This window comes from Pelodiscus sinensis, chromosome 5 (genome assembly GCF_049634645.1).
Source record: "Pelodiscus sinensis isolate JC-2024 chromosome 5, ASM4963464v1, whole genome shotgun sequence".
Taxonomy (NCBI): domain Eukaryota; kingdom Metazoa; phylum Chordata; order Testudines; family Trionychidae; genus Pelodiscus; species Pelodiscus sinensis.
This window is the reverse complement of record NC_134715.1, coordinates 23,687,133-23,714,604: the sequence shown is the minus strand read 5'-3', so window position 1 is coordinate 23,714,604 and position 27,472 is coordinate 23,687,133. Positions and strand designations below refer to the sequence as shown.

Below are 27,472 nucleotides of genomic sequence, written 5' to 3'. Positions count from 1 at the left end.
TTTCATATCAAATGCAGAGTATGATTTGCTCAGACCACATTTCTTAATTAGATGTTCTCATGCTGGGACATAACCTTGGGGTAAGGAAGGGGTATTCTAGGTGCAGAATGCATTCCCTTCTCTTAGGAGATTGCAAAAGACCAGCAGCAATTACCTGTATGCCAGGCCACCTGGTGCTCACTGTTGATTCTGAGTCATCTCTGACCCTGGGGATGGGATTCTAGGGGTTTCCTGTCTTAATATATTACCATTTATTGGGTTGCTGTCTCTATCAAATCACAGTTTGCTCTGTATTTTTATTCCTTGCTATAAAATGTCCTCTGTTTGGACTGTCACTATTAATAAATATCTCATTAAAAAATATCCCAAAACAGTTACAAAAAAACCCAGGTCTGATGTATACCATAGTCTAAAGTAAGATCTGCCTCTCTTTAGAACCTTTCCTGACCTCTGGGCTGAAGAAGAACAAAATAAAGTATTAACAAAAACACAGTTGACTGCCAAAGGAAAGGAGTTCCTGTAAGGATTTAAACAATAAGTCTCCTCTGTACCAAACTCCCAGAGGGAATAGGCTCTGTTTCCTCCTGGTCTTTATCAAAGTCCCCAAAATAAGCAGGAATGGGCAGTGACTTTGCACACTCACTGTACACCTTTTCCACTTACTAATTAGGGCCTGCCTCACAGAGAGAGAACACACCCTGCCTGGCTCTGCAAGGGAATGCCAATGCGACAGACTTACAAGCATGAAGCTGTTTGGGGCTGCTCTCTTCTCTCTAGCTGTGTTCAGAATCTGCGCTACAAATGGTAAGATTGAACTGCTTGTCTGTCACTCCTTTGAATTTCTTGGTAAGCAGTTAAGTGTGTTTGGGCACAGTTCTCTCCTTGTAGTTTGCAGCTAGTGAAGGCTTCATGTTGCTGTCCGATAGCAACCCAGTGGTTCGTTCCCACATGTACAAGCTGAGTACTCTGCATTTGGAGAAAGAGGCACTGCAAGGAGGCTGTTGGCTTTTAATCGGATGAAATATCTGTAGTGAAAATAGGAGACTGACCAGTCGGTTTCTGTGGCATATTTCTATCCAGCTGTCATGAGCCACCCAAAGCTGAGGCTTTAAAAAGCCTCCAGCTGGAGGGAAAAGATTTTTTTTTCTCTTCTCCTTTGAAAAATATATTTTGGGGAGCTTTGCTTGGCATTGAAGGCATTGAAATGTTTGTCACTAGATTTGAAAATACCATTTAATACACTGGGAAACTTATAGTAGACTCAGTGTATCCTTATTGGAATTACACCAATGATGAATTTGGTGAAGTCTGCTTATCAGAAGCCACTTTATGTTGACCACAAATACATGTAGGCTTGTAGCAATGCTCCACAATGCACAGGGCAGGAGTGTCTGAGTTCTGCAATGTGAAAAAGTGACTCTCGTCTTCAAATATTGGATGGTGTTACTACAGGTTGAACCTCCCAAATCTGGGACACTCTGGTCCAACATCTATGGTCCGGAAACTTGCTGGACCAAAGAGCCCCAGAGGTGGGAGAGGGAGCCAGCTGGGAGAATGTGGGGGCTGGGGAGCCTGGACTGGGCCAGGCAGCAGCTGGAGAGCCTCGTCCCCAGCTGGGGAACCCCCATGTCAGTGGGGAAACCCCTCCCATGTCAACTGGGCCAAAAAGTGGCGGGGAATACCCGTCCTTGCCAGAGAACCCTGGGCTTCAGAGAATCCAGGTGGTGGCCGGAGAGCCTTGGGCAGAGGAACCCTCAGCAACAGTGGGTCTGGCAAGTAGGGAGCCCCAGGAAGGAGAGCCCAGGAGCGGGGCAGCCAGCAGGAGGCCGCTAACCTTTTCTGGTCCAGCAAACTCCCTAGTTTAGGACTGCTCAGATCCTGAGGACACTGGACCAGGGAGCTCCAACCAGAATGGGTATGTCTAGACTACATGACTCTGCCAACAGAGGCATGTAAAATAGGCTACCCAACATAGTCAATGATGCGGGATTTAAATAAACCTCGCTTCATTAAAATAAAAATGGCCGCCGTGCTGTGCCGGCTCAGCTGATTGTCAGCACAGCGTGGCAGTCAAGATGTGAATCGGTCGGCTGGGAACGCCTTTGCCGACCGATCCTGCAAACCTCGTTTCACGAGGCATAAGGGAGCGGTCGGCAAAGGCTTTCCCTGTCGACTGATCCGCGTCTTGACTGCCGCGCTGTGCCGACAATTAGCTGAGCCGGCACAGCGCGGCAGCCATTTTTATTTTAATGAAGTGGGGTTTATTTAAATCCCCGCTTCACTGACTATGTCGGGTAGTCTATTTTACATGCCTCTGTCGGACATACCCTATGTGACATGATGACCATTAACCTGTTGTTTCCAATGTATTTCTGATTAAAAGTTTGTGTACATGCAAAGCAGAAAAAAATCTTTACTGAGAGGAGGAAAGCAACTATAACTAAAATGACTATCTCATCTTTGTCAAGGATTAATTTGAAATGAAAGCTGATTTTCTCTGTCTGTTGGTCCATTATGTAGATCTGTAGTCCTAGCTTTTACAGAAGTCATTAGAGGATCGAGCTTTCAGTGGCTGGCTACTAACCAATGAACAGAAAATCTGTTATTAAAGGATTAAGTAATTGCAGGCATTGACCCGTCAAACTTTTACTTGGGTTACGTGTTAGAAACAGAAGCCCAAATAAACAAGTGTGTCATGTGTATGGTAACCTGTGCACCTGATGGAGATTGACAAGCAATGTTGTTATTACAGGAAAATTTGCTTTTCAAACCATACCAGGTCAGTATGAACTCTGAAAATACATGTTTGGGCTGCTATTTTATGTTCTGTCTGCTAGGGTTAGAATGAGCAGCCTTCCTGCCATTGTTAAATCTTGAATTCATTATGTTACTTTTGAAAAGCAAGGTGGAATAAGATCAGTAGGAGATGGCTCAACAGAGCCGTCTGTAAAAACTTATTAGACAGCAACATGCTCAGGTTAAAGGGGGTGCACAGGAGAGCTACCATTTCTGCAGAGTGCTTTTCCTAACGCCTCTCCTGCTGCTGAATAGGAATGATTGGGTATTGTAGTAGCAAGGCAGAGCTCATCATGCTCAATTAGCAAATATCATCAAATAATGGACATTTGCTTTTAATTATTTTATTCTGTTTAAAATAACCTTAAAACTCAAGGCAGACATTATGCTGAAATTCCACTGGTAAAATAATAAGAAAAAAATGAAGATTATGGGTGGAAAAATACAAGTAGTATGTCTCCATTTCTACCATACAAATGAGTGGAGCTGGAAAACTTTGTAAATTGATAATCTGTGGAAGACAGAAAAGAATCCACTCATGCATCTTATGTTTGACACAATCTTATTTAAAGGGACACTGTCAACTTGAAATCTGGACAGTTTAAAAAAAACAAAAACAAGATGAGTAAATTCAGGTACTACACTTGCTATTGAATTCCCCTGCTAGTTTCTTGTTTTTTAATCCCAGGTTTCCTGTTTTTTTAAAAATATTTTTCTCTCCTGTTGCCTTGTGAAAGACCCGCCCAGAGAAAATTGTCTATATGGGGAGAGTGAAACTGTTGTACACACAAAGTTCTGTCAAATGCTCCAAGTGAACAAACTGAGAAAACTGAGTGTTATTTTTCCTTCAATTTCATTTGATTACAGTAATCTTAGGTGTTCCTTATAAAAAGTGTCAGCAACTGTGATTTATGTTGACAGTGTCTCTTTAAATAAAATGCCTTTTTTTTAAAGTCAGGTGACATGTTCATTACTTTCCCAGCTGAGGGGGTCTTGTAACTGGCCCCCCTGAGAGCTAGCTGGCTGCTCCCCTAGTCTCTGACAGGATGCATTCACTGCAGCTAGCAGTCACCGAAGTGAAAAGGTTCAGGTGGGGATTGTGCTAGAGTGTGAAGTTGCAACTCTGGCAGAAATTCAGACTTGCTACTCAAGCTCGGCTCAAGAGGATTTGAGACCCGAAGATGTAACCCCCTGCACTGCTGTTTGTAGCTCTGCTAACTCAAGTGTCTGACAGCCAAGGGTAGGGGTGTTGCATTCAGCTGCACTTTAGACATACCCTGAAGATTCTCAATGGTCTCCCCTTCTTGTAGCTTCATATACTGTATTGCCTTTTACAATGGTGTGGAGCTTTATAGAGTGTGTGGGGAGGGCATTCATCATCCTCTGAAGCATCAGATATTGACTACTAATGGAGGCAGAATGCCAGAGTAGCTGATCGAATGCGACAACTCCTAGGTGCCTTCCTTATCTGTCTGAATTGCACTTATACTTTAGTCACAGAATACTGTTCCCCCCCCCCCCCCTTTGTGTTGCCACATCAGCATTTTAAGTTGTTAGGCAGATCACTGTAGAAGGTCTCTTGGAAGATAATACATATAAACAATATGTGAGTAATGTAGTTAGAGAATACAGGTGGACCCTTGTGTTCAGTTGTTTATCATATTCAGATCTTTTTCATCAATGCCACGTTTAAAAAACAGTGGGCCAGATTCTGTCCACTTCCTGATATGTTGAGTGCCACTCAAATGCATCTCAAAACTGTACAGTCCTGTGCATCCCCTTTTGTGCAATGGAGTATAAATACCTCCATTGCATCAAGGCAAAGGATCCCTTCCCCCATTAGGAGGCATGGTTGTATTTCCGGATTATACGTAGTTTAAGAAACAAATTTAGACAAATCATAACCTAACCTGTGAACATTTCCATCTGTGACAGGACATTTGCCCTGCACTGACCCTTTCAGGGCAAAAACCCCACCCTGCGTGAGGGCTGAGTGAGCCTGTTGAGGCAGTTCTGGCTAATTAAGGCCCAGCTGGGGGCTATATAAAGAAGGGCTCCTTGAGGGAGAAGAGGGAAGCTTACTTTTGCTCTGGCTAGAGAGCAGGAGGGACTTGGTTGCTAGGGAAGCAAGAGGCTTCCTGGAGGTAGAGCAGCGCTGGGGAAGGAAGGAAGGAAGGAAGACAGGGCTGGGGAAGCTCTGGCCAAGCAAGCCCCCAGGCTGCAGTGCCTGAAGCAAGGCCTGAAACTACTGGGGCTAGAGAGAGGCAGCCATGGTAGGCAGGGGAAGCAGGTCCACACCCCTGTGCCAGTGATGAGTGGATATTACAAACTGCAGTTTGCCCCTCAGGCAGGGGCTAGATGAAGACAGGCAGTGGGTCACTGAGGCAAAGTGGGCACAGGGGACCTGGGTGTTCCCTGGGAGAAGAACTGGGTGCCCTGTGGGAGGGGAGGACCCTGGAGTGTGTGGTTGGATAAACAACACCCCCCGGAAGGGGGCGCAGAGCGAATGGAGTGGGCACTGCCGGAGGGCAGTGTCCTGAAGAGGACACCATGGTCATAGAGGAACATGGGGAGACACCAGCTAGATGGAGGCATCCAGCGAGTCAACAAGCTAATTCCCAGAGCAACCAGCTGGAGGCACTGTGGTGGTGAGTCTGCTGTGTGACACCATCCTAAAACCATGGAGAAGTTTGGACCAGCATCCAAATTGCATCTTGGGCCCAATTCTCATTGACATTTGTGGATTTGCTGGAATGTCTGCATACCACACACCTCCCACACACCTCTACCTTTTGTGATTTGCAGTGTTCTGGAATGTTCTTTCCCAAAGGGCATGCCGGGTTAACTGCAGCTTGATACCTATTGGACTCAGCTTTCTACAAGCAGCAAATACAAAGACAGAGAGAGGCATGGGCAGGACTGGAGAATTTTAGGATCTATATTCAGTCTGAGCTAGCAATGATTTCCCAATATTTTCCCAGTAAAATTTTGGCTATGGGATTCTTTGGACTCTTATGCATTTCGACAGGCATTTACCCTTCACCAGCATATTACTGGAGGCTGAATGAAAAAAATAAAAGCTCCAGAACCTTCCTGACAACTCAATTCCAGTGTAAAGGCTTCTCCTCTTCCCTAGAGATCCCAAACGCCACAGTGGACTTGGGAATTCCTTAGCTGTGGAATTGAAGTGCTCTGGCCTCAACCACATTTCCTGCTATCCCAGTCTGCAGCAAAATATTTATGTACCTCATCATAGAAATGCTTCCTGTGTTGATTCATCGTGATTCCAACACTCTGTAGGGGCAGCAGGGAGAGAAATGGAGCCAGAGAGCCTGTGAACTATGGAATAGTGATGATCAAATGCAGACACTTCTTCTGAGTCAGCACCAAGGTTTATTTTCCTGAAGAAATGAAGCATGACTAAAGTGAAGCTTGTTCTGTAATATATTTCAGGAGTGTGTAGGCGTTAGCATGTGCTTATAGAATAATACTAACACTTCTACAGTGCATCTCTTCTTCAAAGCACAGTACGTATATTCACTAAGCACCTTCTTCTGTGACTTTCCCTGATAGTGACTTTGCCCTCTAAGCTCTCCTGTCAAAATCAGGCATTTGAAACAAACAGGAGTGCTGGCAGAGAACGGTGCTATTACATTTGCGTAGGTGGGCAGGTGTGTGGGACGGAGGCAGGAGCAGAATTTGGCACAAAGGACCTGAGCCAAAGGGCTCTGACCTTAATTGAGGTATTTCCACTGATTTCATTAGACTTTGTGTCAAACCCTAAATAAGATGGTCCTAAATCCTCCAGATCTGAACACGACTGAGCTTTGTGGGTCACTCCATCCCTGTAACCAGAAAAACCAAACCACCAGATTGCAGCTTGAGATAAACTATACTAATTAGCAGGAGCACTCTCAAGTGAGGATTGTTTGAATTTCTATTTAGATGTGCTTTAAGTCTGAAAGTATGTTTAAGTTTGTTAATTGTCCATCTCTTCTGGGAACAAACTGTTCTCGTGCCCTTGTCCATGTCCCCGTACACACAAATCTTCCTCTGTTTTAAAAACTAGATGCAAATATGAATATATTTTCTCCCATTTTGTGTCCCTTTTCTGATGTTGTTCCCCTCCTGTTTTGGTTGAGACTTCAAACGTTGTAATAGCTCATCAGCTCAGTTTTGCAGACTCAAGGAATTGAATAGGCTTTGAATAATTAACTGAATGCTGAATGCTTATCTGCAGGGCTTGACAAACCGCAATGAAATCTACTTGCCAGCCCGGCACTGCACATGCGTGCACCGCCAGTGAATGGGGCGACGGGCTGAAATCAACTCACCACGGGCGAGTAGATGCACTGATTTGTTGAGCCCTGTTTATCTGAACTGAACCTTAGCTTGCATTCTAAACATTTGGGGGATTTGCCTGTTAGCAGGTGGGAACATCTGAAATCAATTTGCTGTAATGGAATTTACTCTGGCTTTTAATCGAACTTTAGTTCCTCTAGAGGTGGTTTTCTCCCCCTGATATATTCCTTTGAGTCTTTACTGAGGTCTCATATTGGGCCAATAATGGCTTGTAATTTCCAAGGTAAACTTATGAATTTTGTTCTGTTCCATAGTCTGTTTTGCCCCCAAACACAGTCAGGTTCAACACAGGTAGATGTGATAAGGAAACACAAACTGAGAGTAGGAAAGGCTCATTTGGCTGGCAAGCAGGGCACAAGGTGCAGGCAGAACAAATGGAAGCTGGATTCTTAAGTCATATTGAATTCAGCTACCCCTAAGTGCAAACATGACATTATATAACAGTGGTGGCAACCCTCAGCCTGTGGGCCGCATATGGCCCATTGTGGCTTTGTGTGGCCCATGAAGTGTTTTGTGTACTGTTGCCCATGCACAGGGTTTCCAGATTCTGCTGGTTTCTGTACATGTCGTTTTTTTCCTACCCCTTTTACTAATGTGACATGCATGTAAAGAAAGGGCATGTGACGTGAGGTGTGTGCATACAACGTTGACTGTGAGAGCTGTGTGTTCCCCCTGCATCCAGCCAAAGTGCTGCTATGACTCAATTGGCACACCCCACAAATTCTAGATACACAAGTGCATTTAGCAAAACAGCCCTATCACAAGAGACGGTCTTGGTTACGACTATCTTGAAGCGCACTGTGATGGAGGCCCACTCTTGTGGCTCACTCACTAGCCTATCGCTGCCATATAATATGAACACTGCCAAACTGAAGGCTGTCTTGCTTTCATACCTTTTCTCACTTGAAATGATGTTGGTGTATTTTCTTCTGTGCTTTTCTGTCTCCTATATCTGGACTAAAGCCAGAGTTTTTTGTCCTGACAAAATATCCACTTAAGTCAATGAGCTTTTCCTAATTGAAGAATGAGTGAGATGCTCAGTATTTGACCTTCTGTTTACCTACCTGCTTATCTCCAACCTCTGCAAAAATCCATAGACACGTAAATGACAAAACTCTTGAGAAATACTGTCTCCTGTTAGGCTAATTAAGGTTCTAACTGGTGGCATTCTGTAGTGCAACTAACATGAGAGTTTAAAGAATGCTCAGCACACATAGCACCAACCCACACAAAAAATGGTCTTGATTTTGTACAGCAGAGAACTTCTCATTGTATGCTGAAGCAAATTTAGGACAGCTCCTCTACTTTTTATAAATGCCATGTTTTAAAACGCACATTGTCACTGGTTAGCAAAAAAAGGTTTGTCAGGGATGGGATGCTTGAGATAAAACTATGGCCCTTACTGGAGAAATTCTGCCCTGACTCAAATACTTGGCAAACCTGTCAACATTTAATGGGATTGAAAGGGGTGTAACTTGATGCAAAACTTGGCCCAGTGGATATGCAGAAGCTCTTGCTTCCATACAGCAGGTCATGAATGTAGGCCAGGCTCTAATCAAATCCTACAAGTTGATCTTGGCAAGCCTACAACTAGATCAGAATACAAAGAAATATCCCATTTTAAAGCTGGGGTATTGGAATCCCTGGGCCATATCCTGGCCTGAGAGAAGCCATTAGAATTGCTTCCATCAGAACGGCCATACTGGGTCAGACCAAAGGTCCATCTAGCCCAGTATCCTGTCTGCTGACAGTGGCCAATACCAGATGCCCCAGAGGGAGGGATCACAACAGGTAATCCTCACATGATTGCTCTCCTGTCTCCCACTTGCAGAGAAACAGAGGCTAAGGACACCATTCCTACCCATCCTGGCCAATAGCTATTAATGGACCTAACCTCCATGAATCTATCTAGCACTTTTTTGAACCCTGTTAAAGTCCTAGCTTTCACCACATCCTCTGGCAAGGAGTTCCACAGGTTGACTGTGCACTGTGTATAGAAAAACTTCCTTTTGTTTGTTTTAAACCTGCTGCCTATTCTGACGTGGTGCATAAGGTCCCTTGGAAAGGAAATGGGTCCAGTTCTCCTAGGATTGGTTAGTTCCTTCCCAACTAGGTCTGAGTGAGAGACCCTAGCATCTATGAAGATTCAGGTAGGAGTTGTGAAAGGAGCAGTAAGTAGCTGGTGACCATCGTGTGAAGAGCTGTATGACACTCAAGAGAGCCATAGTCAAGAGATGCTGGTGAAGAGACCTAATACAGAGAGAACTCTTGAAAAGTGCTATGGACAAGAGTTGCTGGAGAGAATTGGCCAGAATGAGGGAACCCTGCTGCACAGAAGACTAGTGCAGAAAATCCTAGAGAAAGGAGAACTAGCTCAGTCAGCGCAGGCTGAGCCCAGGTATGGAGAATTGCCAGAGATGTGGAGGTCCTGGAATCAGGGCATAGTAATTGGAGGAACTGTTGACTCATGGATGTGTGGTTTGGAGGTGGGCCCCCTGAGTGCAAGGCTGGAGGACAGGAGACAAATCGCTTCATCGTTGTCTTCGGTCCACCCTCTCTGGGGCACCTGGTGCTGGCCACTGTCGGCAGACAGGATACTGGGCTAGATGGACCTTTGGTCTGACCCAATACGGCCGTTCTTATGTAGGACTGCTGCACTTCAACCTGTTTTACCTTAAGGTTGAGGTGCAGGGGGGATAATTCTGACTTGGAGGAACATAAGAATGGCCATACTGGGTGACTGCGTCTAGACGGGCAAGTTTTTCCGCAAAAGTGGCCGCTTTTGTGCAAAAACTTGCCAGCTGTCTACACTGGCTGCTTGATTTTGCGCAAAAGCACTGACATTCTACTGTCTGAAATCAGTGCTTCTTGCACAAATGCTTTGACATTCCCGTTCAGGCAAAAGCCCTTTTCCAGAAATGTTTTCGTGCAAGAGGGCCAGTGTAGACAGCTAAAAACTGTTTTGCGCAAAAAAGCCCCGATGGCGAAAATGGTGATCGGGGCTTTCTTGCGCAAAACCACGTCTAGATTTTGCCAATCTAGATGCTCTTTTACACAAATGCTTTTAACGGAAAAACTTTTCCACTAAAAGCATTTGCGGAAAATCATGCCAGTCTAGACGTAGCCGGTCAGACCAAAGGTCCATCTAGCCCAGTATCCTGTCTGCTGATAGTGGCCTATACCAGATGCCCCAGAGGGAGGGAACAAAACAGGTAATCCTCACGTGATCCCTCTCCTGTCACCCATTTCCAGACAAACAGAGGCTAGGCACACCATTCCTACCCAATCTGGCTAATAGCCATTGATGGACCTAACCTCCATGAATCTATCTATCTCTTTTTTTAAACCTGTTAAAACCTAGTCTTCACCACATCCTCTAGCAAGGAGTTCCAGAGGTTGACTGTGTACTGAGTGAAGAAAAACTTCCTTATGTTTGTTTTAAACCTGCTGCTTATTAATGTCATTTGGTGATCCCTAGTTCTTATATTGTGGGAATAAGTAAATACATTTTTCTTATTCACTTTTTCCACGTCAGTCATGATTTTATAGACCTCTATCATATTTGCCCCTTAGGAATTTGCTGAAGGTGGAATGCAGGTGGAATTGTAGTATCTTTTCCTAGGGTCAGGCCTTGAATTGGACTCTGAGAGGAACCCAGGAAGGGGATGTGATCTGTGGTGAAGAAGATGGGCAACTTGGTCAGCTCCTGTACTATAGGAGAAAATAGATAGAACTCACCTGTTTCACAGCAGTGAGCTACAAGAGGGCAATCAGGCAGAAGTAGCTCTCTCATATGGTAGCTTAAACAGTTACCTAGCGATTCACCTTGTCTAAGAGAATACTTGAGTGGGTGCAGCCAGAGCTATAGCAAAGAGTGGGCATGCCCAGAAGCACAAATAGAACATGCAGGGCATGATAAATATGACACCATCCGCCGCATTGCCCACTTGTGATTTCTTTCCGAGTATGTCTGGAAAAGAAGTGGGCATGGCTGGGAACACTGTGATTCCTGCCTGGAAAAATGGCCCTTATGGGGCTTCATCCACAACGTATCAGGCATGAATCAGCCAGTGTCTAGTCACAAATTTGAGAGGAGAGCAAAGGCATCACTTCTACCCTGACATACACCAAATGCTGATCTTACATACCTGAGGATTCAACCACCTGATGGTATGTGCTCTTCAGCAGCCATGAGCTGCCAGGCTAGAAAAATACTCGTGTACTATAAGGGTTACATTTTGAGCTAGTGAATATGGGTGAAATTTTCAATGAAGTGTCATGGTGGGGAAAGGGGAGGGGGATCAGGCACCTAATTCACATTGCTTGTTGCAAACTCCACCCTATGTGTTGATAAAAGTATTTTCAAAACAATATATAATCTCATTTTTCACTGACATGAAGATGCTGTAGGTTGTAGATAGCAGCACACGGCAGGTGGCTGAGAGCAAGGAGCAAGTACCAGAGTGGTATTTTCTCATCATATACATGGATTGTAGCCTTTCTGCCTTGTCTTATCGCTGTAATTGAAATTGTGCATCTTGCCAGCATGGGAGATATACTCCAGCATTGCTATCTGAAGACTCCTACAAGATACTTAATCCTTTTAAAGAGCACATTCAGTTTGCATTAACATCTCAAGTGCACAGATTGAAGCTTGTTTGAAGAACACTGGTGCAATTAAATCATTAGAGTTAAGTTAATTGAATCATTGGTTGTCTTACTGAGTTGTTAATGCTTCCTATGGTCTTTCTTCTTATCATTTTTAGCAGAAGAGCTAATATGCTAAAAGGATTCATATTTGGTCCTGACATGTATGGCTAGTGAGCCAACAATAACTAACATGGCAAAATCCTTGATCTTTAGTTTGTTTGGGGGAAAACAGTGGCAGTAAGGGTAGCATTTGCTGCCTTCCTGGCCAAAGAATCTATTTATTTTGTATATAATAATTGATGTAAAAATTGTATAATGTAATTATCCTCCTGTCCTGAGATGTGAGTATTTTGCTTCATAATGACTAGAAATCTTCAGTATGGTAACTCCCAGGACTTCCAGGCTACACCCCCCACCTCCAACACAAAATGTAGGTTTTTATTTTAAATAAATAAATGTTAGTATTTAAGGCTGCAATGATAACCTTTGCCATGTAAACAAATGCAGTGATAGATGTTGACGGCTGTAGATAGCTCAGTGAGATGATTTCAAGCTAAGGGCAGTGTGATAGAACTCAGATGTCTAATAACGTCAACATTGCTAATAGTTTTTCAGCTGGCCATTTAAGCAAAAAGTTACTAGAAGCAGTGGGAAAGCTGATTGCTAACAAAGAACTAGAAAGTCAACCTCCTTTCCCATCACACCCCAAAAATAATCACATCAAGCCCTTCAAGAGAAGAAGGGAAGGGAGATTTATCCCATCAGGCCTGTAGATTCAGGTGCCCCCTGGTCCAATTTCTTTCCCAGATGCCATAGAGCTCCACATATCCCTCACAACTTCACAATACAGATATATTGCTGATACAAAATACTGCAGCACAATGAAAACTGACCGTTCATACAATTGAGTTGACCATCAAAGTAAATGACACAGGTGATACTTTCATGACTGTAGTTATTTATTTTCATAGGGGAATTCAATAAAAGTTCCAATCTTAAATTTGGCTTGAATTCAGAGTCCTGCAGAATCCATGGCTCTCTGGAGAATAAAGTTCCAGTTTGCATGTGAGCCTTGGAAATGTATCACTTTAGTATTGACAGGATGGCTACCTATTCTATTAACGCAACTGCAGAGTGTCTTTTTGAGAGTGGTGTTCTTTTACCAGCAGGCTGCTATGTTACATTACTATACTCTGTTGTTGTAGATGGTATTGACGGCAGAAAATATTTTTGCTGCATTACTAGATTCCATCTGAAGCTGTTGTTTGAAGGAAGTTCCAATGAACATTAAGAGGAAGATTGGTATTAAAATATATGCAGACAACCAGACCTCGCACCCCACCTCCACAACATCAAAGCATTCAAGAAAGATACAGATTTAGAATCTGAACCCGACTATACTCTCTGGCTGGTGCAGATTCAGAGTAATAATGACTGATTAGTGGACCCAGTTGGATATTGGTAGTCAAAATCCATGATCAGTTAATTCCCCCAGTTACCGATACCAGATATTTTATCCTCTTCACACACAGTAGCTAAAGTGATAAATAATACCTCATTTTTGCATTCTCTGAAATTGGGATGTTCTGTACCTTGTGGTCCTTGTAGCTTTATTCTAAGCATTGTGGGGAAAGATGAACAGGGATTTAGTTCACTAAGCAATTAAATTTATTATGAAAGCAGTTTCTGGCATTCCCACTGAAGTTCATGTGGGAATCGGGCTATATCTGAGGCTCCAAACACAAACACTTCTGGAGAAATGTCAGCAGCAGAATGGCAAGTGTTGGTGTGGCCGGAGTGAGTGTATTTCAGGTACAGGATACGCTAAAAATACACTCTAAACTAGAAGCAGCTGCAGTGACCCCTTCCTGCATTATACAGTTAGGCCAGGTTGAATCTTAGTCTATTAGAGCTAGTCACAAACCCATGATTTTACTGCATGCTACAGCAACCGTGCATGATAGAAGATGATTACCAGCTGACTCATACTCAGATTCTCCTTTGTCCTTTTATTTTCAAACACAAAATGTACTGATTTGGGGAAAACAAAAGAAGTATTGTCATAAATCTATAACCAGCTAGTTGGCTTTGTAGTTGTCTTTCTTCTGTGCATCTTGATCATGAGGGATTCCAAAGCAATAGAAAGTAAAGAAGGTCTTTGTGCTCCAACAGAACAGGCCATCCCCTATAATGGAGAATTTCCATAAGTTGTTAGCAGTGTAGAGCACAGGGGAAACAGCTAAGTGGTTCTGATTCTCTTAATATTGGGCAGAGATATTAGCCAGTTCACAGTAATCATTAAGTCCTTCCCCTTCACATTCTTAAAATGTTTTAGAGTAAAAGCTTTGAAAACCACTCAAGTGACTTACGGGCCCAAGACCCATTGACTTTCACTAAGTCACTTGGCGGCTTCTGAAAATCTTACCTTAGCTATCAAGAGTTGAGTGAGAGATCCCATTTAGTCAGTGTTGAACATGTGACACAAAGGCAGCTTTATGCTTTTATGTATATTTGGCAAACCTTTTAATAGATCAAGGTAAGTGCAGTGGTATAAAAGTCCTATTCCATGTGGTCAACCCTGAATATTACCCAAAAAAGCAGACTCTGTTAAGTACAGTCTTCTTTTTGTGAAAATGTGCAGGGCTGAGTGCATGATGCTAAAACAAACAAACTATAATAAAATAAGTCTCAGAGGGGTAGCCATGTTAGTCTGTAACTTGAAAAACAAAGAGTAGTCCTGTAGCACCTTAGAGACCAACAAACATATATAGATAGTATCATGAGCTTTTGTGGGTAAAACCCACTTCCTCATATGAACAGAGTGGAGAGAATAGTGGGAGCCTCACAATTTATAATAGAAAAAGAAGGGAGAGGAAAGAAAAAAGTACCAGTCAGTTGTAGTGCCAGTGCTAATGAGGCTAATTGAGTGGGCTAGAAGTGTCCCATGCCTACCTTCTGATGTCAATTGATTGTTGAATGTAAGGAAAGCAGGTTTTATAATGGCCCATGCAGTTCAGGTCTTTGTTCAGGCCATGAAAGAGAGTGTCAAATGTGTATCTGATGGCCAATTCTGCACTCTCTCTGTAGTTGGCTTTTGAAATTCCTGTGTAGAAGAATGGCTACTTTTAAATCCATTAATGAGTGCCTAGATAGGTTAAAATGTTCTCCTATAGGTTTCTCTGACTTGTGTCCATTTATCCTTCATTGTAGAAACTGTCTAGTTTGGCCATTATTCATGGCAGAGGGGCTGGCACCTGATATCATATATCACATTAGATTAGGTGATGTGCAGTTGTATGAGCCTCTGATGTGGTGGTTTATCTGGTCAGGTCCTGCACTGAGGTGATGGTGTCACTTGTATAGATGTCTGGACAGAGTTGTCACCCGAGTTTATTGCAGGGGTAGATTTCTGGCTAAGTATGTTTGAGGTGTGATGTGTGACTGCTCGAAAGAATTTGCTTCAGATTAGGGGGTGGTCTATAGGTGAGGACTGGCCTGTCCCCCAAGGCCTGTGAGATCGGTTTTTTGGGGGAGAGGTTGTAGTTGGGGCTGATCATCTTTTGGAGATTCCTGCATTCTCATCCTTCTCACTTTCCCTCTCATGCTCTCTCTCCAGAAGGAGATGGTCAGGTGGTTTAAATACTTCCAGGTCACTTTAGAGCTGGGAGCCCAGTACAGCATCCCATTGTAGTGTTATATAGCACAGGTAAGGCACTGTAATATGCAACCATGGAGCCCTGCACCACTCAGCGTAGTTATAAGAGGCCAGCTTTATTCAGGGAGTGCTTTGCCTATACAGCTGCAGCAAAGTGTTCCTAGTGCAGGTGCAGTTTATACCAGTAAAAATGTGCTTTTGCCAACACAGCTTATCCCAGCTCCAGCCCCTGAATGAAATAACCAGCAAAAGCTCCTCTATATTGGGCTTTTGTAACATGGCTATGCTGGCCACAGATTGTACCTCATCGCTTGCCTGACCAACCTAGCTATTCTAGCAGAACTTTATAGTGTAGAGTTTTCCATAGACACCCAGAGTTCACGGGGAAATGAAGAGATGCGGGTACTGTAGTAGGGATACAATAGGGCAGGGACAGTGAAACTGGCAATAATTTATGAGTACACAAAGTTTGCAAACTCTGCAGCTAGTGCCGAAAATGCTTTTTTTTTTTTTAAGTCCATTAAATATTTTCAGTACTATTTGTGACAATAATAGGTACAAGTGTTTAGGCAGAAGTTTGATTTGTAAGTTGCCAATATGCCTTTCACTATTTTAAGACACTGTGCCAGTGATTATTCACTGTTACTCTGTTGGTGCTATTCTGTAGTATTTTGGTAGGAAAAGTTTGCTGTGCACTTTGTATATAAATAACTTTTATGGACTGTTTGTCTGGAGCAAAGGGAGTGCTACCCATGTGTTCTGGGAAAGGGAAGAAAGAGCTGGAGAAGTTTTACTTCCTACTCCTCTTTGTTCCCCTGTAGAGAAATTGCATCAGTTTTCCGCTGCTTCCTCCCCTTCCTTCCTTTGGTCACTGCCTGCTGTCTTGGTAAGAGGCCTCCTGTTCTGTGTTGCTTAGATTCCCTCCCAGCAGCACCTTTACCCTCTTCTCCTTTCACGCTGCAGCAGCTTGGGTTGTAGTTCCCTCCTCCTCACTGCCCTTCCCTCCTCCTGCTGCCAGCTGCTTCTAGTCCCTTCACCTCCCACATCAAAGCAAGGAGGTGCACGACTCCCAAGCAGGTCATAATAAGACTGCCGTTCTGAGATGCTGGCCTTCAGGGTGTCCCTTATCCTGCCTTCCTAATGCATAAGCCACCTCTATCCCAGGGGCAACTGGTGGTGGCTGACTGACCTCTCCTGGGGTGGGCAGGGCTTGACCCCACAACCCTGCCCTCCCCTTCCAAGCTACCCTCCAGGCCCCCATCCATGTTAATTTGTCCTTAGTGGGACAGTGTGTGGATGTGTTACTTTCAGTGGCAGCCCGAGGTGGGCTGTGGCAGCTGGCGCCCCAGGTGGAATACGCGATTGACGCCCCCACCTGCCTGGCCATCAATGGACGTGATGTCATCATTGGGTGCCCCATTGAAGACAGCGCCCTAGGCGACTGCCGAGTCGGCCTATGCTCACGGTCTGCCCCTGGTTACTTTGCCAATTAGGGGGACAGTGTGTGAAGGGAGGGTGGCTGTTTGGAAACTTGAAATGAGGGTAGGCCATTGGCTGTTCTGCACCTACCCCTAAAGAGACAGGCACATCTCTGGCTTACACTTTAGCTTAGTCTGTACTAGAAACTGCCCCTTTACAACTTGCAGTGGGGCAGTTAAACCTGGCCATCTTGGCTCTTTTCAGCCTGCCCATAGAACCACTCTCTCCCAGCATTACTCTGCAACTTACAGAACAGAAAAATTCCATAAATAAAATCACAGAAACTGCAGTAGTTCAAACCATGAGACAAACAGGAATATGAGAGAGACTGCACTGAGTAGTCACAGAAAGGGTTGCAGTAGCATTAGGAACTGTGCTGGGAAGATGACTTGCAGTGGTACCCCTGCACGGCCAGCACTTTCTGTCCATGCTTTTCTAGTCAAGGGCACGCCAACCCTTCTGCTCCTACCCTGACTTGCTCCCTACACTGCATGTGAGGAGTAACTGGCTACAATGTGGCTCATCCTGGGACTGGTTCAGTTCAATATCTTCATCAACTATTTAGATATTGGCATAGAGAGTCTCACTATTAAGTTTGCAGATGATACCAAGTGGGTGGGGTTGCAAAAAAGAACAAGTTAAAAATCACCTAGACAAGTTAGATGCCTGCAAGTCATCAGGGCCTGATGAAATGCATCCTAGAATACTCAAGGGGCTGATAGAAGAGGTATCTGAGCCTCTAGCTATCATCTTTGGAAAATCATGGGAGACAGGAAAGATTCCAGAGGACTGGAAAATGGCAAATATAGTGCCCATCTATAAAAAGGGAAGTAAGAACAACCCAGGAAACTACAGACCAGTTAGTTTAACTTCTGTGCTAGGGAAGATAATGGAGCAAGTAATTAAGGAAATCATCTGTAAACACTTGGAAAGTGGCAAGGTGATAGGGAACAGCCAGCATGGATTTGTAAAGAACAAATCATGTCAAACCAATCTGATAACTTTCTTTAATAGGATAACGAGTCTTATGGATAAGGGAGAAGCGGTGGATGTAGTATACCTAGACTTTAGTAAGGCATTTGATACGGTCTCGCATGATATTCTTATCAATAAACTAGGTAAATACAACTTAGATGGGGCTACTATAAGGTGGGTGCATAACTGGCTGGATAACCGTACTCAGAGAGTAGTTATTCATGGTTCACAATCCTGATGGAAAGGCATAACAGGTGGGGTTCCGCAGGGGTCTGTTTTGGGACCGGCTCTGTTCAATATCTTCATCAACGATTTAGATATTGGTATAGAAAGTATGCTTATTAAGTTTGCAGATGATACCAGGCTGGGAGGGATCGCGACTAATCTGGAGGATAAGGTCATAATTCAAAATGACCTGAACAAATTGGAGAAATGGTCTGAGATAAATAGGATGAAGTTTAATAAAGACTAATACAAAGTGCTCCACTTAGAAAGGAACAATCAGTTTCACACATACAGAATGGGAAGCGATGGTCTGGGAAGGAGTACAGCAGAAATGGATCTAGGGGTTATAGTGGACCACAAGTTAAATATGAGTCAGCAGTGTCATGCTGTTGCAAAGAAAGCAAACATGATTCTGGGATGTATTAACAGGTGTGTTGTGAGCAAGACATGAGAAGTGATTCTTCCACTCTACTCTGCGCTGGTTAGGCCTCAACTGGAGTATTGTGTCCAGTTCTGGGCACCGCATTTCAAGAAAGATGTGGAAAAATTGGAAAGGGTCCAGAGAAGAGCAACGAGAATGATTAAAGGTCTAGAGAACATGACATATGAGGGAAGGCTGAAGGAATTGGGTTTGTTTAGTTTAGAAAAGAGAAGACTGAGGGGGGACATGATAGCTGTTTTCAGATATCTAAAAGAGTGTCATAAAGAGGAGGGAGAAAACTTGTTCATCTTGACCTCTGAGGATAGAACAAGAAGCAATGGGCTTAAACTTCAGCAAGGGAGGTTTAGGTTGGACATTAGGAAAAAGTTCCTGTCAGGGTGCTCAAACACTGGAATAAATTGCCCAGAGAGGTTGTGGAATCCCCATCTCTGGAGATATTTAAGAGTAGGTTAGATAAATGTCTATCAGGGATGGTCTAGAAAGTATTTGGTCCTGCCATGAGGGCAGGGGACTGGATTCGACCTCTCGAGGTCCCTTCCAGTCCTAGTATTCTATGATTCTATGAATGTAAGTGGGATAGCTAAATCCTGCACATCTCTGGAAACGTAAGGGAAAGCACTATGATCCTAAATGTTACAAATGCTTTTGTATGCACACATTATTAACTTTAATACTTTAGCACCAAACAGAGCTGGAAGAAGGCTGCACTAACACAATCCTTTTATTACTTTTCAGTTTCCGCTGATTCAAACAGTACAACAAGCAGTACCCCAGTTGTCTCAGGTAAGCACTCTACACTGCCTGTGTCCCCTAATTCATGTCACACTTGAGGCTTAAAGGCTGCTACTGATTGCTTTTCTAATCAAGGGCACTCCAGCCCTTCTGCTCCCACCCTGACATGCGCCCTGCACTGCACGTGGAGGAGTAACTGGCTACAATGTGGCTCACCCTGGGTATGTCTATACTACCCTCCTAGTTCGAACTAGGAGGGTAATGTAGGCATACCGCACTTGCAAATGAAGCCCGAGATTTGAATTTCCCGGGCTTCATTTGCATAAGCCGGGCGCCACCATTTTTAAATCCCGGCTCGTTCGAACCCCGTGCCGCGTGGCTACACGCGGCATTGACTAGGTAGTTCGGACTAGGATTCTTAGTCCGTACTACCATTACTCCTTGTGGAATGAGGAGTAACAGTAGTTCGGACTAGGAAGCTTAGTCCGAACTACCTAGTCCATGCCGCGTGTAGCCGCGCGGCACGGGGTTCGAACGAGCCGGGATTTAAAAATGGCGGCGCCTGGCTTATGCAAATGAAGGCCGGGAAATTCAATTCCCGGGCTTCATTTGCAAGTGCGGTATGCCTACATTACCCTCCTAGTTCGAACTAGGAGGGTAGTGTAGTCATACCCCCTGGGACCGGTTCAGTTCAATATCTTCATCAACGATTTAGATATTGGCATAGAGAGTACACTTATTAAGTTTGAAGATGATACCACCTGGGCGGGGTTGCAAGTGCTTTGGAGGATAGGGTCATAATTCAAAATGACCTGGACAAACTGGAGAAATGGTCTGAGCTAAATAGGATGAAGGATAAGGAAAAATGCAAAGTATTCCACTTAGGAAGGAACAATCCATGTCACACATACAAAATGGGAAGTGAGTGTCTAGGAAGGAGTACTGCAGCAAGGAATCTAGGGCTCATAGTGGAACACAAACTAAATATGAGTCAACAGTGATACGGTGTTGCAAAAAAGCTAACATGATTCTGGGATGCAATTACATGAGTGTTGAGAGCAGACACGAGAAGTCATTCTTCCGCTCTACTCTGCACTGGTTAGGCTTCAATTCGAATATAGTGTCTGGTTCTGGACACCACATTTCAAGAAAGATATGGAGAAATTAGAGGAGGTCCAGAGAAGAGCAACAGGAATGATTAAAGGTCTAGAGAACATGAGCTATGAGAGAAGACTGAAAGAATTGGGCTTGTTTAGTTTGGAAAGGAGAAGACTGAGAGGGGATAGTCATTTTCAGGTATCTAAATGGGTGTCACAAAGAGGAGGGACAAAAATAGTTCTCTTTGGCCTCTGATGTTAGGACAAGAAGCAATGACTTAAACTTCAGCAAGAGAGGTTTAGGTTGGACATTAAGAAAAACTTCCTAACTGTCAGGGTGGTTAAACACTGGAATAAGTTGCCTAGGGAGGTTGTAGAATCTCCATCTCTGGAGATATTTAAGATAGATATCTATCAGGGATGGTCTAGACAGTACTGGGTCCTGCCATGAGGGCAGGGGACTGAACTTGATGATCTCTCGAGATCCCTTCCAGTTCTAGTGTTCTATGATTCTGTGATCATCTGAATCACTCCTTATACACATGTGTTCTTTCCAACAATGAAGTGCCCACAATTTTTATTTTCATTTATTCAATTGACCATAAGGTGTATTGAGAAGAAATTATGCTGTAAAGATTCTCTGATCTCTAGCAACCAACTGAATACCTTTAGGTAATATCTTTAGAGAGGCTCTGCACCAAAAACATGCCTCCAAACAACTCCAGCCTTTGGGGAAAACTGAAAGCAGCCCTTGAATGCTGATGACTCAGAGTAACATGCATCTGAGCTTGGGTGGTGCCTGAACCTCTGTTAATGCCACAACCTCCACACAGCCATTTTTAGCATATTCGTTTGAGCCAAGATTGCATGAGTCTGTCTACCTGGGCTGGGAGGCGTGCTCCTAGCTGGTGTGTAGACATATAGGGCTCATCTATATGAGATTCATATGGGAATCTCATATAGGAAGATTCGAAAGAGGACATGCAAATTCCTCAAATTTGCATATCTTCTTCTGATCTCACTTTCGAAATGAGGTTTAGGTGGTTTTTCGAAAAAAGGGGAGGTTGCCGAAAAAATGCATCTTGATTACTTTCACTTTCGAAGGCGAGATCGGAAGAAGATATGCAAATTCCCATATCCTCTTTCGAATCTTCCGCATAGTCTAGATAAGCCCATATTGATTAGTGAATTTAGAGTAAGTTATGGACATGAAGAGCAATTGATTACAGTACTGTTTTATAACAATGCTTAACATACCTGAAGACATTTCAGGATTCCCTCCTCCTAGGTTGTCTTTTTTCAAGAGTAAACATACCTAGATTTTTTTACCTATCTTTATAGATTAGGTTTTCTAGAACTTTTATCTTTTGTCTTTTATCTTTTATCTTTTATCTTTTGTTGCTTTTGTCTGGTCTGTGCAATTTGTCTATTGTGGAACCCAAAAATGGACACAATACTCCAGCTGAGCTCACCTGTGCTGGCAGGACAATTACCTCCTGTGTTTTACATACAATCCTTTTGTTAACACCACACCAGGATATTTGCCTTTTTCACAAATGAATCATTCTGTTGTCTCGTATTCAATTTGTGATCCACTGCAAACCCCAGCTCCTTTTCGGCAGTACTGACACCTCACCAAATATTCCCTATTTGTAGTTGTTCATTTGATTTTTTTTCCCTTCCCAAGGAAAGTATCTTGCACTTGTCTTTGCTGAATTTCATCTTGTGTATTTCAGATCAATTCTTAATTTCTCAAGGCTATATTGAATTCTAATCCTCTTCTTCAAAGTGCTTGCAATACCTCTCAACTTGGTTTCATCTGAAAATTTTATAAGCATGAATTTTGAATAATAAGTTGAATAATATTGAAGCCAGAACAAATCCCTGTGAGACTTCACTAGTTACATCCTCCCAAGGTGACAGTGAACCACTAATACCTGCTCTTTGAGAGTAGTCTTGCAATCAGTTGAGCACTCACTTTTCAGTGATTTCATCTAGTCCACATATCCTTACGGTTTGCTTATGAGTGTGCAAACTAGACTCTGCCAAAACCATTACTACAATCAAGATATGTCATGTTTACTGATTCCCCACAGTCACTATACACTGAAGAAAGTAGTTTGGTTTAGCATGATGTATCCATGTTAGTGGTTATACTCTGTGCTTGCAAATGGATCATTTAATAATTTGCTCAAGTTTCTTTCCATGTATCAAAGTTAGCCTGACTGGCCTATAATTCCTCAGGAACTCTTTCTTTCCCCTTTTTAAAGATAAGCCCTACATTTGCCCTTCCCCGGACCTCCAGGAGTTGTTAATAGTTCTGGAATGATTGCAGCTATTTCTTTATGTATTATACGGTGAATTTCATCAGGCTCTACCAATTTGAATGCATGTTCTCTAAATATTCTTTCACTTGTTTTTACCCTATTATGGTTTGTTTTCCTCCCCCTTTTTGTTAATATTAATTATGTTAAGTATCTTTTCACAATTAATTTTTTTAGTGAAAGTGGAAGCAAAATGGAGAGAATATTGTTAAGATAATAGGACCCCCAGTCATGGTAGGTTGAATCTAGAGGAGCCGACAGCCATGCTGGGCCCTTGGGTGAGGTGGGGCAGGGCTTCACGCAGAAGGGACAAGGCTCAGGGGCAGCTGGCCCTCAACATCACCTGGACTATGGCACCCCTATAGCACTGCTGAGAGTGTGCCCCACACTGCCGGGAGTGTGCCCCATGGCACCCCACCAGTCTAGGCAGCCTTAAGAGCTTCCTGTAGTGCCACAGTGGTTTAAAGGGCTTGGTGCCTAGGGCCCCTTTGAATCATTGGGCCCCTGTGCAATTGCCTGCTTTTTATTTTTTAATATTTTAGTTTATTTTATAATAAACATATGAGGAAGAAACCTTGTTGATATACCCAACTATGTATTTCTGCCCAGTTATTCCACCACTGTATACAATGGTTCCTCGCTCTTTTTTGCTGTGGAGCTCCCTTTGGCTTGTCTTGGCAGATGGGTGTTCCCATTCCCTTCACATTCCTTTGTGTCCTGACCCAACACAGTTCCATTACATCTCATTTCCTCTGTTCTTTACCTCTCCTGTCCTTCCTCTGTCCTCTTCTTTCCATCCTGTTATTTTCCCCCTCATTTCCCCCTCTTTATGGTCTATTTTTAGTCCTTTTGGCTCTTTCCTTACTTTTGGCTCCCCATCCTAGCAGCTCCATCTTCGCCATCCTTTACTTGATAGAAGGTACAAGCTGCTCAGGGACCATGCTATGAACATGCTGCCCAGATCTGAGAATCTCATAGTTGTGTATCACATCGGTGTATTTAGTATCAGGGGAACACAAACGAGAGGAGCTTGGGTGAGGAAGCTGATGCCCCGCAAGTATGGGATGATCCCACCACTGGCTACATGAGGGATACTGCTGACACAGGGAGGACAGGTAAGCTTTACAAAGATCTGACAGGTGCTTTATCTATAGTGGTAGGAGCTTGCATGCTTGGGACTATAGTGATTCTGAAATTAAGCATGAACTTGTCCCTCAGGCCATTCATTTGCATCTGCCTCTCATGGTTATATAAAAAGTGCAGCAGTAGAGTATTCTTCTGAGGCAAGGGGATCCCTGCTTCCCCTTGGATGAGCTTCCTGTGATCCAGACTCTTCTGTTTGCAGGGCCTTCCTTCAACTATATTTCCCCACACCAAGGGTAGAATTCTATCTTTGGCATTCCCCAGGCAGTGGTATGAGAACCCAGGCCTTGCCTCTCCACCAGCTTCCATTCCAGGGCCCAGTGTTAAATAGCTAAGTCCTGCACCCTGAAATGCTTTACTTCTGCTTCTCTGGTTCACTTCCTACCAACCTGTCTCTTCCCATTGGATAAAGTCTTTTATTAGCTGAACTCAAAAGATAAAGGCCTTTGGAGAGGTATGACTTCCTCTTTCACTGACTGGGCCACATCCCTGTGGCCAGACCTCAGCAACTCATGCAGTGCTTCTTTGCAGGAGCTCCAAATAGAAATATCTTTACCTCCACTGTTTGTCACCTCCTGAGCTGCTCCGCACCTCTGTTAAGTCTCTTCTCCAGCCTGTGCATATTTTGCTGGTGTGGTGAGGCCACCTGGGGCCAGAGCAGCTTTTTAATACCTTCCTTTCTAGTGTGGAGTTTGTATGCCCCATTCACAGTATGGCAATAATTTAAATTATTTTCTTAAATCTGCTTATTACCACTGACACTATCAACACATTAGGATTCTAGCACTCAAAATCCAGGGGTTCAGAAATGTGTGTACATCTATTTTTTTTATCTCACATATAAAATCAAGCTTCCTAGTTCCTCTGTCAAGACTAGTTCTAATAACCTAATTCTTCTTTTGCTTTCAAAGAGGACAATATGAGCAAGGCCAAATCACTGGTTTAGAAGGCAACTCACTTCACTGAGGTGTTACTTGTGAACACCAAAATGGTCATCATATTTCTCACTCATGCTTCACTCGGGCATAAATCTGGAAAACAGTATTGGTATAACTAGCTACCTATTTCTTTATTTTATATATTCTTAAACCTTTTTGGACTCTTGTATAGTTGTATTCATTTGTCCTCCTACTGCATTATTTTAACAATGATAGTGGAGCAAAGTTAAATAAATATATTTTGCCACAATTGCACTGCTTGCTTCAGAAATGACTCTTTTATTCCCTCATGAGAACTCACCACCGCAAGCAACTAAAGAAAGAGTTTTGATTCACTGTTGTGAGTTATTCAGTATTTTAAAATTTTTTTACTGTATGTGATGGACTGTTTTGACCTCACCCAGAAGTTCAGGAGGGAAGGAGTTAACCTGTCGTTCTAAATAAACAAGCAACTAGAGCTATCTGCCTTTAGTATGAGGATCCTGTAAAGAGCCAACTCTGCAAGCAATGAGTCACCCTAGAAAAGGGATGTGCCATGGGAAGTCAGGGGCTGGGTACTGACTAACTATATTTAATCAGAGAGAAGGTGGGGTGGAGAGGAATGTGGGCAGGATAAGCTGCTCTGTACATTTGGGAGCTGGTTGAAGCAAGCAACCACTTAAATGTTATTTTAACTGAAGAAAACTAGGATTACATTTATGGTAGTGCTTAAAGTGGTGGGGCCCTTTTAATATTTAGTATTGATCTGCGCAGGCGTGTTGTTTAAGCCATATACTGATGTGGAGACTTTTTTGGTGTGGCCTTCCCCTGACTGGCATATCCCAAGGGCACTGTGGTAATTTAAGGGTAGTGACTATGCTAAATTTTGACTTAGAAAAGGGGATCAAGTTTATCATTTTCGTTTAGGTTTTATAGTGGGTGTATTTTAAGATTCTGTTCCGTCCTTGGATAGTTTCTTATTGTAAAATACTTTTTTAAAAAATGGTGGTTATCTTGTATATGTATTGAACTTTTCCAGGAGAAGGAGTTCAGGGCTTTTTACAAATTATAGTTCTATATTAACTATTGGACTACTTCTGCCCATAGATACAGAATGACAGACACATGCATGCACTCCGTGAAGGAGCGGGGTCCTGCTCCTTCGTCTCTCGTGGCCACACTTGGCCTCACGGCCTCCCAGCCATCCTCTTATAGCTTTTTTTTGTTTGTTTTAAGGTTCTCTGGCCTGGCCAGTAGCCTATCAAAAACACAATTAATAGCAGTGCCGCGGGCGTTGCACCTGCTTATGGCAGACGGGGTACAGGGACCTGGACCCGCCCTCTCTCACAGGTCCCAGCCCAGGGTCCTAAGGACAGACTCAGTTAAGGTCCTGTCCGGCTGGTGGGGCCTCCTGGCGTAACATACCAGCCCACGGGCTAATAGAAAGGAAGCCCCACCCTGGGCTACTTCCTACCCCAGTGTAGCTGAAAAGGGAGGGGTTCATTATCCCCTCTCAGTTGCTGTGTTCGACCCGGCAGTCAACATGCTGCCTGTGCCTGTCTTCCTCCCTCCCGTTATCCCACTCCCTCTTTTCCCTCTCTCTCTCGCTTGCTCCTCCTCCCTTGCTCCAAGCACTCCTTCCTCGTGCTCCCTCCACCCCCTTTCTCCGTCTTGCTGTCCCCTTTTGTATTTCCCGTCGGACCTTCAGCACCAGCCCCTCCCTGCCACACACGCCCTGCAGGTCCCCCGGACCCCGTCTCCCTACATCACTCTCAGTGCGCCCTTGGTACGGCCCAGGCATGTGTCTCCTGGCTGCAGCATCGCTCAGGGAACATGCAGCACAGGCGGTGGGCTGCATGCCGCGTTCCCCATAAGCATGGGAATTGGGGTATGCTGAGTGCGGGGAGAGTCCATTTTGCCCCAGTGGGGTGAGTCTGCCCCGTCATGCTCCTATTAAGAAAGATGAGTATAAGGCTGTGTCTAGACTGCAGGGGGTTTTTTTTGAAAAAAGTAGCCTTTTTTCAAAAAAACTTCACCTGTGTCTAGACTACAGCCGCTTTCTTTCGAAATTAAATCGAAAGAACACAACTTTCCTTTCGATGACGGTACTCCTCATTTCACGAGGAAGAACGCCTTTTTTCAAAAGTGTTCTTTCAAAAAAAGGAGTTCTTGAATGCAAAGAGGGCTTTTTTGAAACAGAGCATCCAGACTACCTGGGTGCTCTCTTTCGAAAAAGTGGCTCACTTTTTCAAAAGAAGAGGTTGCAGTCTAGATTCTCTCTTTCAAAAAAGGCTCTTTCAAAAGAGGTTTGTAGTCTAGATGTACCCTAAGCGTGTATATCTAAGGGCAGACTTTGGCCTTATGTACTGTCATTGAAATGCAGTCAATTTTTGATGAAACATGGCATGCATATTGTAAAAACCACACAACATCTTAGTTTTAGGACTAGAAAAGAAAACTGTGATCTAGAATGAAGCAGGGAATTTCAGGTATGCAGATTATACCCCCATTGGCATTTGGCCAGGTTGTTGAAGTTAAATTAATATATTTGCCCTCCTCAGGAGTGTTGTGATATTTTTCACTACTTCATGTTTCAAGAGTTTCCTTTTCAACACTTCCTTCCTGGCTTTTCACAGGGCCTCTCAAACATTTATCTGGCCATAATACAAAAACCA

The 27,472-nt window shown here is 43.7% G+C and overlaps 1 protein-coding gene across 10 annotated transcripts in view; it reads left to right on the top strand.

Annotated features, from left to right (window-relative positions):
- Positions 1-610: 610 nt before the first annotated feature.
- EMCN (endomucin) overlaps positions 611-27,472 on the top strand; it is a 93,038-nt gene continuing 66,176 nt past the window's right edge. For 2 of the 10 annotated variants that reach the window (XR_012904050.1, XR_012904049.1), the window contains exons 1-2: positions 614-804; positions 19,320-19,367. Coding sequence is in view for 1 of the 10 variants with exons in the window: in XM_075929663.1 (XP_075785778.1) it covers positions 744-804; positions 19,320-19,367 (109 nt within the window). In the remaining 9 variants the exon portion in view is untranslated. Of the gene's footprint in view, positions 805-19,319; positions 19,368-27,472 lie in introns of all 10 variants that reach the window. The other 8 variants (XR_012904052.1, XR_012904051.1, XR_012904048.1 and 5 more) reach the window with 8 other exon arrangements.